This window comes from Mustelus asterias, chromosome 7 (genome assembly GCF_964213995.1).
Source record: "Mustelus asterias chromosome 7, sMusAst1.hap1.1, whole genome shotgun sequence".
In the NCBI taxonomy this organism is placed as follows: Eukaryota; Metazoa; Chordata; class Chondrichthyes; order Carcharhiniformes; family Triakidae; genus Mustelus; species Mustelus asterias.
Genome location: NC_135807.1, coordinates 43,393,586 through 43,409,793, shown reverse-complemented (window position 1 = coordinate 43,409,793; position 16,208 = coordinate 43,393,586). Strand labels below are relative to the sequence as shown.

The window sequence follows — 16,208 nt, the reverse complement described above, 5'->3', positions numbered from 1 at the left end:
TGTATCGTTTAAAAAAGGTAAGGCACTCATGAAAAACATTCACAACAAAACCTAAATTCCATCAGATATCAAAACAGCCATGAATGATGCTACTGTATTAAGTATTACAAATGGATCTCCTATTTTTATGTACCACCAAATAAGCCAAGCTGAAGTAAATTCATTTTTGAATCAGAAGGTTATGGTTTGAATCTCAAACCAGAAGAGCAAATTTAATTTAAATTGCCCCTCCAATGCAGAAAATGTTAGCCAACAGAGAGGTTAACATTAAAAATCACATGGTACTAAAGAAAGTCTGTTTTCTGGCCAATATCATCCTAAAGGAAAAAAAAAACACAAGCTTAATCATTTTACCCCACTGTTTGAAGTCAGTGTGTAAAATGACCATGGTTTTGTTTGAACACTAACAGCCTCTGTACTTTAAAAGCAATTCACTAATTGTGAAATGCTTCAAGATTTTTCTGTCGGACACGATAAAAGTGTTATATTATAAACCTCCCATATCTCGTCATGTGTACATTTTGGCTGTTTTCCAGGCTTCAGCCCATTACTTTTATTTTGTCTTTACAGAAACCTAAATTAACCCTCTGCCTCTCTTGGCATTTTCTGAATGGCTTGTTGATACACCGGTTGTTGCCTCTTTATGATTAGCAACTCCAATCCCTCCCACAGAGAGCATGCCTGCTGGGAGCTAATCCCACCAACATTCTTTGCATCCCGCTTACCCAACTCACCGCTGCCATCAACATTCAAAGCCACCCTCCGGAACATCTGTTTATTCATGAGCAAATCCATGCCACAAAGTGGATAATTTCATTTATAACATTGTGGTTCAAGGAATGGGAGGGTCAATGTGGATAAGAAGGATTGACTCAAAGACAGAAAATAGTAACTTTTTGTAAATAGTTATTTTTTCAGTCAGAAGGATGGTTGACTGTGTGGTGTTCCCAAGGATTAGTGCTCGGATACTGTTTTTTTTCATAAATATAAGTGACTTAGATATTGGAATAAGAGTAACATTTCAAAATTTGCTGATGATCACAAACTTAGAAATCATAGAAACCCTACAGTACAGAAAGAGGCCATTCGGCCCATCGAGTCTGCACCGACCACAATCCCACCCAGGCCCTACCCCCATATCCCTATTTTACCCACTAATCCCTCTAACCTACGCATCTCAGGACACTAAGGGGCAATTTTAGCATGGCCAATCAACCTAACCCGCACATCTTTGGACTGTGGGAGGAAACTGGAGCACCCGGAGGAAACCCACGCAGACACGAGGAGAATGTGCAAACTCCCCACTGACAGTGACCCAGAGTGGCAAACAGTGAGGATGATATAACTCAACTGCAACAAGACACAGATGGACCAGTACAATAGGCAGACAGAATTTGATACTATGCACTGTCTATAGTCACTTTGTCCTTGCTGTCTCTATTTTCTTGGTCTTTTACATGGTCAGGGCATTTCTGCCCCACCTCCTTTTGGTTCTCACCAGCTATGTCATTTCTTCCTGACTGTTGAATACTTCCTCAAAGTCAATTACAAATGCACTATTTAAATCCACACTACCTAGCATTTTGGCCTTGTAAGCTTTACGGATGCAAGCAAAATAATCACTATTGAAGGAAGCAAAAGTGAGAGGGCATGGGATCCAAGGGGCTGCTGCCCGGTGGATCCAGAACTGGCTTGCCCAAAGGAGGCAGAGAGTGGGTATAGATGGGTCTTTTTCTAAATGGAGGTCGGTCACCAGTGGTGTGCCCCAGGGATCTGTTCTGGGACCCTTGCTGTTTGTCATTTTCATAAATGACCTGGATGAGGAAGCGGAGGGATGGGTTGGTACGTTTGCCGACGACCCGAAGGTTGGTGGGGTTGTGGATAGTCTGGAGGGATGTCAGAAGTTACAGAGGGACATAGATAGGATGCAAGTCTGGGTGGACAAGTGGCAGATGGACTTCAAACCAGATAAATGCGTCGTGGTCCATTTTGGTAGGTCAAATGGGATGAAGGAGTACAATATAAAGGGAAAGACTCTTAGTACTGTAGAGGATCAGAAGGACCTTGGGGTCCGGGTCCATAGGACACTGAAATCGGCCCCGCAGGTGGAGGAGGTGGTTAAGAAGGCGTATGGTGTGCTGGCCTTTATCAATCGAGGGATTGAGTTTAGGAGTCCGAGGTTAATGATCCATCTATATAAGACCCTCGTCAGACCCCACTTGGAGTACTGTGCTCAGTTCCGGTCGCCTCACTATAGGAAGGATGTGGAAAAGATTGAAAGGGTGCAGAGGAGATTTACAAGGATGTTGCCTGGATTGAGCGGCATGCCTTATGAGGATAGGCTGAGGGAGCTCAGTCTTTTCTCCTTGGAGAGACGAAGGATGAGAGGAGACCTAATAGAGGTGTATAAGATGTTGAGAGGCATAGATCGGGTGGACTCTCAGAGGCTTTTTCCCAGGGTGGAAATGTCTGCTACGAGAGGACACAGGTTTAAGGTGCTGGGGGGTAGGTACAGGGGAGATGTTAGGGGTAAGTTTTTCACACAGAGGGTGGTGGGTGAGTGGAATCGGCTGCCGTCAGTGGTGGTGGAGGCAAACTCAATAGGGTCTTTTAAGAGACTCCTGGATGAGTACATGGAGTGTAATAGGATGGAGGGTTATAGGTAGGTCTAGAAGGTAGGGATGTGTTCGGCACAACTTGTGGGCAAAAGGGCCTGTTTGTGCTGTAGTTTTTCTATGTTTCTATGAAGGAAGCAAACTTTTACTTGCTGTTCTCTCAAAGCCACCCTAACTGGGCTGGCTATAAGGTTTTATTATTTCAATCAAACCCGAGCTTTAGAAATGACAAACTAGTATTGGCTTTTCTGAACTGCCAATGCACTGTGCCACAGAGCAGGAAACTGTTAGTTAGATCCCTCAATGCACTGAATTTTCAGATTGGAGAAATATTGTCCTGTAGCAGATACATTTGTACAGAGTATTTTTGACAGTGATCTTTCCTTTTGATGATAGAGGATAGAACAGAAATAAGTAAAAGATGAAATGCAGAAAAGTGATCAAAAATTGTGCCAAATAATCAAATTAACATATCAAATGGGATGCCTGGCATATCAAACACAACAACGTTAGAATCATAGAATCCTTACAGTGCAGAAGGCGGCCATTCGGTCCAGCAAGCCTGCACCAACAACAAGGTCCTATCCCCTTAATTCCATGTATTTACTCTGCTAGTTCCTCTGACGCGAGGGGGCAATTTAGCATGGCCAATCAACCTAACCCGCACATCTTTGGAATATGGGAAGAATCCCACGCAGACACGAGGAGAATGTGCAAAGTCCACACAGTGACCCAAGGCTGGAGGGTTCCTGGCGCTGCGAGGCAGCAGTGCTAACCACTGTGCCACCAAGCGGCCTGATGAGCAAAAGCAGCTCAGATTTTCAATAAATGTGCAAGGGACATAATCTCAGAATAAGGGGTCGGCTATTCAACACTGAGATGAGGAGGAGTTTCTTCATTCAGAGGATGCTGATTCTTTGGAGTTCTTTACCCCAGAAATTTGTGGAATCTCAATCATTCAGCATGTTCAAGACAGAAATCAATAGATTTCTACAGACTGATGACATCAAGGGATATAAAGATTATGCAGGAAAATGGCATTGAGGAAGATGATCGGCCATGATCCGATTCAATAACTGAGCAGGGTCAAAGGGCTGAATGGCCTACTTTTGTTCTTGTGTTCCTATATAGGTAGCAAGTGGTGGACTAAAACAAGATTTCGATCAGTTATAGTCCCTACAGTCAAATAGTAGTTTGGCAACAAACTATCAAATCTTGATGAGGAAAAGATGGTCACATAAAGTTCAAAAATGTTCAGTACAGGCAGTCCTTGAGTTTACAACATTCAAGTTATGATGAACAGCACTTAGAACTTTTATAAAGTGGCACCCCATTTCAACTTTACGATGTCACGCCAGCACATTTATATGGCACACCGATGTTCTGCACCACCCAACTGTATAGCTAGACAGGTTTAACCTTAATTAAGTTGGGAACAAGTGTTTTATTCTGTTAATTTTTTTCCACAACTATCACATTTTTAATGCATTTATACACTTATGACACGCTCAGATTTTCTGAAGTTCAAGGTTAAACAGGCAACTGACAATGATCAATGGCTTCATTATATTCCCCACACCAACTGAAGAACTAGTGCTAAGGCGTGCAGGCATTAACAGTCACCACAGCAACTTGACAGGGCAAGAACTGAGAGCACTTAACACTGCCGGACACCCCAAGAGTGATTTCTGGCTTTGTTTCAGGAACCAATTCCCATTTATAACATTATTCCAATGGGAAAATTGGTTCTGACTTATGACATTTCTATTTACAAGGCAGTTTTCGGAAACAAATTGTGTCGTAAGTCCAAGGACTGCCTTTATGTGACATGTGCTCCGAAAAGCAGTCTTGTCCAGTCACACAGAAAGGAAATTCTGCACTTCATGCAAGGTGGGATATTCTGGCCCCTCCCACCACCAGGATTGTCTGGTTCCTCTGAGCCACCAAATCTCCCGCCATGATGGGGCCAGAAAATTCCGGCCACAGTTTTAACCTAATTAGAGCCGAAAAGTTAAAATCCTTCACTACTAAACTTCAAAATGTAGACTAGAATCAAGCTGTGTGAAAATATACCAATTTATTGATTAATCTAACATTTAAGTAGATACAGTAATTGGAAAGTTCAAGTCTGGAAACTCAAAATGTATATAAGGGCCTTGGTAAGCACAGGACAATGTATGCCAAATTACTTATTCATACGACATGCAAACATCCTTTGTTAAGTGACTTAAATCTTAGGCGATGATGCCTGTATTTGAAGGCCCAAAAACTGTAAAAGTGCTGTGATCTTTTCTTTAAATTACTGGTCTCAATCAGTGTCTGGAATTGGCACTAGAACTGAGTGAGCCAACATCACCTACATAGAGTATGTCATCATTGGTCTATGGAACCATGGGCTGGTAACTAACTCGGCAAGAAATGTTGTTGAAAATGGCATTTTTACTCCATCTGGCTGTATATTTCACTTCTTGGCCTTTTGGCTAAGATCAAGTGTAGCATGGTCGGCAGCCCATGGTCGCCCGCACTTGGTTGAGGTCATTAGGTTGCACTGAGGCTTCATATGTTTCATATGAAGCAATTTTTAAAGCGGCACCTCGGCCTTTGGCTCAAATGGATGCAAATGAGCTCAAGTCTTGGAGGAGGAACCTCCCCCTTCTCCAATCAGCTTGGCTCATGTAGATCAGGCCCAGGACAGGGTGGTTTGGTCGCTCGCCCTGTCTTGTCAGCCTGGATCTGAAATGTCTCAACTTGTTGAGACTCTGAATTGGATTTGATTTGATTGAACCGGAAAAGTACATATAAAAAAAAATCTGGCTGTATATTTACTATGGTATTACTGATATTTGCTGTGTCTTACTGCACCTGTGTATTATCTTTCTTGTAAAGAAATATATTCTTTTTCAATCTAAGGGCAGCACAGTGGTTAGCACTGCTGCCGCACAGCTCCAGGGACCCAGGTTCAATTCCAGCCTTGGATAACAGACTGTGTAAAGTTTGCACATTCTCCTCGTGTCTGCATAGGTTTCCTCTGGGTGCTCCAGTTTCCTCCCACACTCCAAAGATGTGCAGATTAGGTGAATTAGCCATGTTTAACTGCCCCTTAGTGTTCCAAGATGTGTAGGTCAGATAGATTAGCCATGGGAAATGTATGGGATTACAGGGATAGGATGGGGGAAGACGGCCTAAGTAAGATACTCCATCAGAGAATTGGTGATGACTAGATGGGCCGAATGACCTCTTTTGCACTGTAAGCAGTCTATGATCCATCTATGATTCTATGAACATAATAGCATAGTAGTGGTACATACTTTCAAAGTAGACAGTAGAACTTGGCGGCATTATTAGCTTCATAATAGTATATCACATTCTTGTCATGCATATAACCATAGGTTTCAGATTGTAAGAGACTGGATCTACTTAGTAAAACTTTTTTTATTTGTCTTAAGCACTAGGCAATAGTATTGGGAGAAAACCTGAATTTATTCATTTTTACATGGAGTACAATCAGATGTGAGACTTAAAGAGATTACATTTTAACGTGCTTTTACTATATTTTCCATCCTGTGTGATAACGATATCCCTTTTACACTTGGGGTTTTGTGTCCTTAGATTGAACCACTGATCATGAGAAAACAAACCTGTGACTTATTTTCAAACTAGACATCTTAAAACATTTCCTTGAAAAACAAAATGTGTAGGAGTGTGGGGAAAAAAAACAGGAGACGGAACTAATTAAATTGGCAGTTCTGAGGGTTGGCACAGGCACAAAAGATCAAATCCTTCTGTGCTATATAATTCGATAATCAGGAAATTATAATAAAATTGTTCCTTGAAGCTGGTTCATTAATGAATTTTGACCTTAAATTCCCAGTGCCACCCTGAATAGGATTAATCTGCTCCCAAAGCAACTTCAAAAAAATCTGTAATTTCCCAAATTATTGCAAACCACTGCAGTTGTGAGCTATGATTAACATGCATTGCTTCAGTAATCTATTTAATGTGGAAATCTGGTAAGTTTGATGGGTGAATGGCCTCCTTCCATGCTGTAATGACTTTATGCCTCTGAACATAATATATAGAAAAGAACAAGCCAAGCCATCATATCTAATAAAAAACAACCAGCACTTTTAAGGCAACAGGTTTGACTCAGAGGTATCTCTTAGTCAGAATATCATGGGTTCAGGCTCCACTTAAGAGAAGCATGTAGTCGAGTTTGACACTTCATTGCAGCATGTGCATAACTGCACATTCTGAAATGCCATCACTCAGGTGAGTGGTCCCTCTCGGATAAACATAAAATAACTATGGCACTTAAGATGAGAAAAGCAGAGGATGTCACCTTGTGCACTGACCAGCATTAATCCTTCTACAAAGCCCACCCAAAACAAGAACACTAATTGTTTATCTCACTGCCATTTGTGACTGTGCCCAAAGCGGTTACTACATTCCTTTATATTACAAAAGTGAAAGTATTTTGACTGTGAAGTGTTTTTGAATGTCACGGGAACATGAAAAGCACTACGCAAATACAAGATTTTTTCTTTCTTATGCGATTAAAATTTTCAAAGCCGATATTTACAATTTCCTGATACACAGGTGGGAAAAACGTTAGTGACAGCAATGCAAAAATATCACAGTCCACCATTATATTGTAGAAAGAAATGTCCTTCTACTGCCAAATTTTTTAAAAGTCAGACTTTTAGGACAAATTCAATTCCCAATAAACTCCTGACTACCCAACTTCCAAATTCATGCCATCAATTTAGAATTGGTGCAAAACTAAACTTGTGCAGAGTAAATGCAGAACTACCCCAAACTAATTCATTTCAAAATGAAGTAACTGAGACTCTCACTCCCTCAACACCAGATTTAATTGACAATTACATTGATATGTAGTTTTAGTAGAAAGACACCTGGTGTCAGTAGTGAGTCTCCTTGCCCAGTTACATCTCTCTGCTTAGTTACTGCATGTCCTATCTCTCTCTCAGCCAGAAGGTACCGTCCAAAGAAAATGGCAAGTCAAACAGCTATTACAAGTGAAATCCAGAATTGCATTTAAGAATGTAACAAACCAAGATTGTAATTACCAGCCTAAGTTTTACCTGGTGCTCCCACTGATGAAGTAGGTATGGTGTTCAGACGCTCAGATCTCTCCAGGTGACCATCTTCATCCACATTTTCTGTAGTTTGGCGAGAAGAGCAGGCCTGGATTAATTCACATTTTGTGACCAATGCTTTGGATTGCAATAAAGCACTCTGGTTACCGTTACTTTCATGAGATGCCTAAAATAAAAACATGACAAAATAAAAAATGGAAATCACCTCACAGCCAACTTATTTTTATTGATTGCCATTAAAGTTAACACATGAAACATGAAAGCAATCAGTAAATTCAGCTGAAGGGCCAATGCTCTGTTCTAATACAGTACCACAGCTTTACAATATAGAAAAAAAGACATGAGATATATTACTTAGCCAATACATCTTGAATTAAAAGGCAAGTTTTAAAAGCTGGTATATTGTGGAAGAAAACAAAACTGAGGAAATATGGATTTGCACATTATTGTGCTCAAGAAAGAATGGGTCAGGGTAAAGACGGTGCATAAATATTGATTTTATACAAGGACGTTGATCAGAGCCATTCAGAACTGTAGCAGGGGTGGAAATCTGATTGGACGGATTCAAATATGGAGTTCCTGGAAGCTTAAGAAGTTGACAGCAAGTTCAAAAACTTGGGCAAGGAAAAGGAGGTTGGAAAGGGACAATAGTTTTAAAGGACAGAGGAGTTAAAACCTTTTATCTTTAAGTTGAAAGTGGTGGGGATGTCAGATTTGCAAAGGGATTGGGCAGAACCAGAGGAGACAGAATCATTAACAATATAAGCCAACCTGGAAGTCAGGAATGGAAGTTGGGTAGTCAGGAGTTTATTGGGAATTGAATCGCAGAGGTTACATATCATGGATAGGATGAGCTCAGGATGGCATGAAGGGTGATAGGAGAGAAACTTGTGGAAGATCAGAGTCAAGGTTCAGACATCTTCCCTCAAAAAGATGAGCAAACTGGCTTCTTAAACTACTGTAGTTCATTTGGTGTCGGTACTCGGGAGGCAATTCCAGAATTTTAACCCAACAACAGAGAAAGAATGTCAATATAGCCCCAAGGCAGGATTGTGTGGGACTCTGAAGGGAACTTGCAGGTAATGGTGTTTCATGCCTCTGCTGCCCTTGTCCTCCTAGGTTATAGAGGTCACATGTTTGGAAAATGCTGTTGAAGGATGGTTGGCAAGTTGCTACAGTGGAGCTTGTGTATGTTACATACTACACCACTGATGCACAGTGACAGTTGTAAGTGAATATTTAAAGTCTTTCCATCTTTCCAATGAAATTGGCCTATTTGGCTTCACATATCAGGATGCGCAATAATAAAATGTAGCATGATATCCTGGGGTTATCGCAAATTTAGTTAGTTTGAAGATATAGGGCACGATTTTACCCGAAAAGGTGGCAAAGTCGGGTGTGAGGCCATTAACGCGATCCACGCCCACGTCTGCGCAGATTGCCACTTTACCAAAACCCGGGAATGGTGGCAATCCGCTTCGTGCCCAAAACGGACGCAACAGCGATTTAAATGCATTTGCATGCATTTGTAAGTGAATGGTCCGCTGCCACTCTGCGGGCGATCGGTGTGTGTGTGGGGGGGGGGGGGGGGGGAAGGGGGGGGATCGGTCTGGGTAGCAGGAGGGGTTGATAATGGGGTTAGTGATGCATGTGGGTAGTGGGGGGGGGGGTGTGGGTAAGGGGGACAGTGATGTGTGTGGGTAGTGGGGGGGTGGATAAGGGGGACAGTGATGTGTGTGGGTAGTGAGGTCAGTGGGTAAGGGGGACAGTGATGTGTGTGGGTAGTGGGGGGGTGGTGGGTAAGGGGGGCAGTGATGTGTGTGGGTTGTGGGGAGGTGGGTAAGGGGGGCAGTGATGTGTGTGGGTAGTGGGGGGGTGGGTAAGGAGGACAGTGATGTGTGTGGGTAGTGGGTGGGTGGATAAGGGGGACAGTGGTGTGTGGGTAATGGGGCGGGGTGGATAAGGGGGACAGTGATGTGTGTGGGGGCCATCACTCCCACTTTCTCCGCTTTTTGCGGCCCGGGAGTGATCCGACACGGGCGCTCTTTTTCAATTTTTTTCTAACTGCGCATGCCCAGTTCAGAGCTCCGACCGTTTCAGCCGCGCTAAGCCCCACCCACAGCGTGAATGGGACTGGCGATGTTTTTTCAGGCTGAGTGCGTATGGGGGCGCCTGAAAGCAGATTTCTAAGTCGGATTAGCATTACGCCCAGATTCAGCATTTAGAATGAAAATGGAAAAAATCGGGCCCATAGAGTCATAGAGGTTTACAGCATGGAAACAGGCCCTTCAGCCCAACTTGCCCATGCCGCTCCTTTTTTTTTAAACCCCTAAACTAGTCCCAATTGCCCACATTTGACCCATATCCTCTGTACCCATCTTACCCATGTAACTGTTTAAACGCTTTTTAAAAGTCAAAATTCTACTATCACCTCTGGCAGCTTGTGTGAGAAAATATTGCCCTTCTGTATCTCTCCCCTCTCACCTTAAACCTAGGCTTTCTAGTTTTAGACTCCCCTATCTTTGGGAAAAGATAGAACCATAGAAAATTACAGCTCAGAAACAGGCCTTTTGGCCCTTCTTGTCTGTGCCGAACCATTTTTTGCCTAGTCCCACTGACCTGCACTTGGACCATATCCCTCCACACCCCTCTCATCCATGAACCCGTCCAAGTTTTTCTTAAATGTTAAAAGCATTGACCACTTTACCCGGTAGCTCATTCCACACTCCCACCACTCTCTGCGTGAAGAAGCCCCCGCTAATATTCCCTTTAAACTTTTCTCCTTTCACCCTTAACCCATACCCTCTGGTTTTTTTCTCCCCTAGCCTCAGTGGAAAAAGCCTGCTTGCATTCACTCTATCTATACCCATCAAAATCTTGTACACCTCTATCAAATCTCTCCTCATTCTTCTACGCTCCAGGGAATAAAGTCCCAACCTATTCAATTTCTCTCTGTAACTCAGCTTCTCAAGTCCCGGCAACATCCTTGTGAACCTTCTCTGCACTCTTTCAACCTTATTTACATCCTTCCTTTAACTAGGCGACCAAAACTCTAAATTTGTACACAATACTCTAAATTCGGCCTCACCAATACCTTATATAACCTTACCATAACATTCCAACTTTTATACTCGATACTCCGATTTATAAAGGCCAATGTACCAAAGGCACTCTTTACAACCCTATCCACCTGTGATGTCACTTTTAGGGAGTTCTGTACCTGTATTCCCAGAACCCTCTGTTCAACTGCACTCTTCAGAGTCCTACCATTTACCCTGTACGTTCTTCTTTGGTTTGTCCTTCCTAAGTGCAATATCTCACACTCGTCTGCGTCAAATTCCATTTGCCATTTTTCAGCCCATTTTTCTAGTTGGTCCAAATCCCTCTGCAAGCTTTGAAAACCTTCCTCACTGTCCACTACACCTCCAATCTTTGTATCATCAGCAAACTTGCTGATCCAATTTACCACATTATCATCCAGATCATTGATATAGATGACAAACAACAATGGACCCAACACCGATCCCTGCGGCACACCACTAGTCACAGGCCTCCACTCAGAGAAGCAATCCTCCACAACCACTCTCTGGCTTCTTCCATTGAGCCAATGTCTAATCCAATTTACTACCTCCCCATGTATACCTAGCGACTGAACCTTCCTAACTAACCTCCCATGAGGGACCTTGTCAAAGGCCTTGCTGAATATTGACCATTTGGCTGATCTATGCCCCTCCTTATTTTATAGACCTCTATAAGATCACCCCTCAACCTCCTACGCGCCAGAGAAAAAAATTCCAGTCTATCTAGCCTTTCCTTATAACTCAAACCATCAAGTCCCAGTAGCATCCCAGTAAATTTTTCTGCGCTCTTTCTAGTTTAATAATATCCTTTCTATAATAGGGTGACCAGAACTGTACATAGTATTCCAAATGTGACCTCACCAATGTCTTGTATAACTTCAACAAGACGTCCCAACTCCTGTATTCAATGTTCTGACCAATGAAACCAAGCATGCCGAATGCCTTCTTCACCACTCTGTCCACCTGTGTCTCCACTTTCAAGAAGCTATGAGCCTGTCACCCTAGATCTCTTTGTTCTGTAACTCTCCCCAATGCCCCACCATTAACTGAGTAAGTCCTGCCCTGGTTCGATCGACCAAACTGCATCACCTCGCATTTATCTAAATTAAACTCCATCTGCCATTCGTCAGCCCACTGGCCCAATTGATCAAGATCCCATTGCAATCCATGATAACCTTCTTCACTGTCCACTATGCCACCAATCTTGGTGTCATCTGCAAACTTACTAACCATGCCTACTAAATTCTCATCCAAATCATTAATATAAATGACAAAATACAGTGGACCCAGCACTGATCCCTGAGGCACACCGCTGGTCACAGGCCTCCAGTTTGAAAAATAGCCTCTACAATCACACTCTGTCTTGTGTCATCAAGCCAATTTTGTATCCATTTGGCTACCTCACCCCGTATCCCATGGGATTTAACCTTATGCAAAAACCTACCATGTGGTACCTTGTCAAAGGCCTTGCTAAAGTCCATGTAGACAACATCAACTGCACTGACCTCATCTACCTTCTTGGTTACCCCTTCACAAAACTCAATCAAATTTGTGAGACATGATTTTCCACTCACAAAGCCATGCTTACTGTCCCTGTAGATCCTGTCTCTCGGTATTCTGAATACCTTCTTACAAAGAACAAAGAAAATTACAGCACAGGAACAGGCCCTTCGGCCCTCCAAGCCTGCACCGACCATGCTGCCCGACTTAACTAAAACCTCCTTCCCTTCCGGGGACCATATCCCTCTATTCCCATCCCATTCATGTACTTGTCAAGACGCCCCTTAAAAGTCACTACCGTATCCGCTTCCACTACCTCCCCCGGCATTGAGTTCCAGGCATCCACCACTCTGTGTAAAAAATCTGCCTCGTACATCTCCTTTAAACCTTGCCCCTCGCACCTTAAACCTATGCCCCCTAGTAATTGACTCTTCCACTCTGGGAAAAAGCTTCTGACTATCCACTCTGTCCATGCCTCTCATAATCTTGTAGACTTCTATCAGGTCTCCCCTCAACCTCCGTCGCTCCAGTGAGAACAAACCAAGTTTCTCCAACCTCTCCTCATAGCTTATGCCCTCCATACCAGACACCATTCTGGTAAATCTTTTCTGTACCCTCTCCAAAGCCTCAACATCCTTCTGGAAGTGTGGCAGAACTGAACATTATATTCCAAGTGCGACCTAACTAAGGTTCTATAAAACTGCAACGTGACTTGCCAAGTTTTAAACTCAATACCCCGGCCGATGAAGGCAAGCATGCCGTATGCCTTCTTGACTACCTTCTCCACTTGCATTGCCACTTTCAGTGACCTGTGTACTTGTACACCCAGATCCCTTTGCCTATCAATACTCTTAAGGGTTCTGCCATTTACTGTATATTTCCTATCTGTATTAGACCTTCCAAAACGCATTACCTCACATTTGTCCAGATTAAACTCCATCTGCCATCTCTCCGCCCAAGTCTCCAACTGATCTATATCCTACTGTGTCCTCTGATGGTCCTTATCGCTATCCGCAAATCCACCAATCTTTGTGTCGTCTGCAAACTTACTAATCGATCCAGTTACATTTTCCTCCAAATCATTTATATATAGTACAAACAGCAAAGGTCCCAGTACTGATCCCTGAGGAACACCACTTGTCACAGCCCTCCATTCAGAAACGCACCCTTCCACTGCTACCTTCTGTCTTCTTTGACCGAGCCAGTTTTGTATCCAATTTGCCAGCTCACCTCTGATCCCATGCGACTTCACCTTCTGCACCACTACTTCCCACTGCAGATGTGATCAGAGTACTGTGGTCATAGAGGTTTACAGCATGGAAACAGGCCCTTCAGCCCAACTTATCAATGCCATCCTTTTTTTTAAAACCACTAAGCTAATCCCAGTTGACTGCATTTGGCCCATATCCCTCTATACCCATCTTACTCATGCAACTGTCTAAATGCTTTTTAAAAGACAAAATTGTATCCACCTCTACTACTACCTCTGGCAGCTTGTTCCAGACACTCACCACCCTCTGTGTGAAAAAACTGCCCCTCTGGACCCTTTTGTATCTCTTTCCTCTCACCTTAAACCTATGCCCTTTAGTTTTAGACTCCTCTACCTTTGGGAAAAGTCTCACAACACCAGGTTAAAGTCCAACAGCGCTGCTCCTGGAAGCTTCTGATTCCAAATAAACCTGTTGGACTTTAACCTGGTGTTGTGAAACTTCTTACTGTGCCCACCCCAGTCCAACACCGGCATCTCCAAATTTTGGGAAAAGATGTTAACCATCTAGCTGATCTATGGCCCCCATTGTAGGTTGTACCTACATCACATGGACTGCAGCAAAACTCATCACCACCTTCTCAAGGGCAATTAATGATGGCCTAACCAACAAGGTCCACATCCCGTGAAAGAATAAAAATACTCCTAAATTGCTTGTGGTGTTACTCAGTCAGTTGATAAAGTTTTACAAAAATGCATACACATTAGCAATGGATTTGGGAGACACCAGAACTCAACATCCTGACAGCTACACTGTATAACATATGAATGGGAAATCTGGATACTTCAACTAACAAATAAACAGGACATTAAAAACACTAATAAGACATAAACATCAACAATAAACAGAGGCAGCGAAGCACAAGAATCAAAAATGTGACAAGTAATCCTTCTGGAGAGGAAGCGCGTTCCTTCTATAAAAGTTTCAAAATATGGATTTAAGGAATAAATGATAAATTTGTTCCTGAATGAATGAATACGAAAACTGTCTCATATTGACCCCTTAAACTTCGCCAATGTCGGTTCACAATCCCAGTAGCCCTGACAAGTGTTTTGTTTGTACCTGGTTCCTCTCCAGGGGTCCGGTGTTTCCGGAAACAGGCTGCCGCTGATCAGTTTTCCCGGGTGGGATGAACCTGAATTTTTTTGCTGCGTTGCCACTGAGCTGGCTCGGAGCTGCAGATCTTCTCATTTCAAACAGTTATCACTTTGGTAGCAGAAGAGACATATATAAGTGTCCATAAATAACTTAGACCCTGTGGTTAAAGAGCGCCTCTGGTGAGCGACCACCTTCCTCACTCCAGCTGATTGATGGGGTAATAATGTTGCTCCTTCATTTTATCTTTCCCGCCTTCCCAGAGGCACCCGAAGTGCTACATGGTGCGCATGCGCAGCTCCTGGAGCTGGCTTATTAACAAAAAAACTGCAAAGATAAAACAGTTTAGAATGAAGCACCGGCCGATAATGAGCCAAGGATCTGCCTTTCCAATGAAATGGAACTGCCCTTTAAATAATTATGCAATTCTGCCGCATTTTTATGGTGCTTGCTTACGGTTTTGAACTACTTACCATTGCTCCTGCCCACTGTGCCTGTATATCGCCTTTGCAAAGCAAGTATGGAAAGGATGCAATGTTTTGTCGGCGTTCATAACCAACAGTTCCATAATGCAGGACTCTGTTCTCCACAGACTGAGTAAGACGTTTAACAACACCAGGTTAAAGTCCAACAGGTTTATTTGGTAGCAAATACCACTAGCTTTCGGAGCACTGCCCCTTCGTCAGGTGGAGTGGAGAAATGCTCACAAACAGGGCATACAGAGACACAAACTCAATTTACAGAATAATGATTGGAATGCAGTCTTTACAGATAATCAAGTCTTAAAGGTACAAACAATGTGAGTGGAGAGAGCATTAAGCACAGGTTAAAGAGATGTGTATTGTCTCCAGACAGGACAGTCAGTGGGATTCTTCAAGTCCAGGCAAGCTGTGCTGGTTACAGATAGTGTGACATGAACCCAAGATCCCGGTTGAGGCCGTCCTCATGTGTGCGGAACTTGGCTATCAGTTTCTGCTCAGTGACTCTGCGCTGTCGTGTGTCGTGAAGGCCGCCTTGGAGAACGCTTACGCGAAGATCAGAGGCCGAATGCCCGTGACCGCGGGAGTGCTCCCCAACAGGGAGAGAACAGTCTTGCCTGGTGATTGTCAAGCGGTGTTCATTCATCTGTTGTCGTAGCGTCTCCCCAATGTACCATGCCTCAGGACATCCTTTCCTGCAGTGTATCAGGTAGACAATGTTGGCCAAGTTGCAAGAGTATGTACCGTGTACCTGGTGGATGGTGTTCTCACGTGAGATGATGGCATCTGTGTCGATGATCCGGCACGTCTTGCAGAGGTTGCTGTGGCAGGGTTGTGTGGTGTCGTGGTCATTGTACTCCTGAAGGCTGGATAGTTTGCTGCGGACAATGGTCTGTTTGAGGTTGTGCGGTTGTTTGAAGGCAAGAAGTGGGGGTGTGGGGATGGCCTTGGCGAGATGTTCCTCTTCTCGCCAAGGCCATCCCCACACCCCCACTTCTTGCCTCCAAACAACCGCACAACCTCAAACAGAACATTGTCCGCAGCAAACTACCCA

The 16,208-nt window shown here is 43.4% G+C and overlaps 1 protein-coding gene across 2 annotated transcripts in view; it reads right to left on the bottom strand.

The window, feature by feature from the left end:
- The window catches only part of rad54b (RAD54 homolog B), a 108,577-nt gene extending 93,642 nt beyond the window's left edge, over positions 1-14,935 (bottom strand). For both annotated transcript variants that reach the window (XM_078217038.1, XM_078217039.1), the window contains exons 1-2: positions 14,643-14,935; positions 7,718-7,898 (exon numbers count right to left, since the gene is read on the bottom strand). In XM_078217038.1, coding sequence (XP_078073164.1) covers positions 7,718-7,898; positions 14,643-14,771 — 310 coding nt within the window. In that variant the 5' untranslated portion in view covers positions 14,772-14,935. The remainder of the gene's footprint in view (positions 1-7,717; positions 7,899-14,642) is intronic.
- Positions 14,936-16,208: the final 1,273 nt, after the last annotated feature.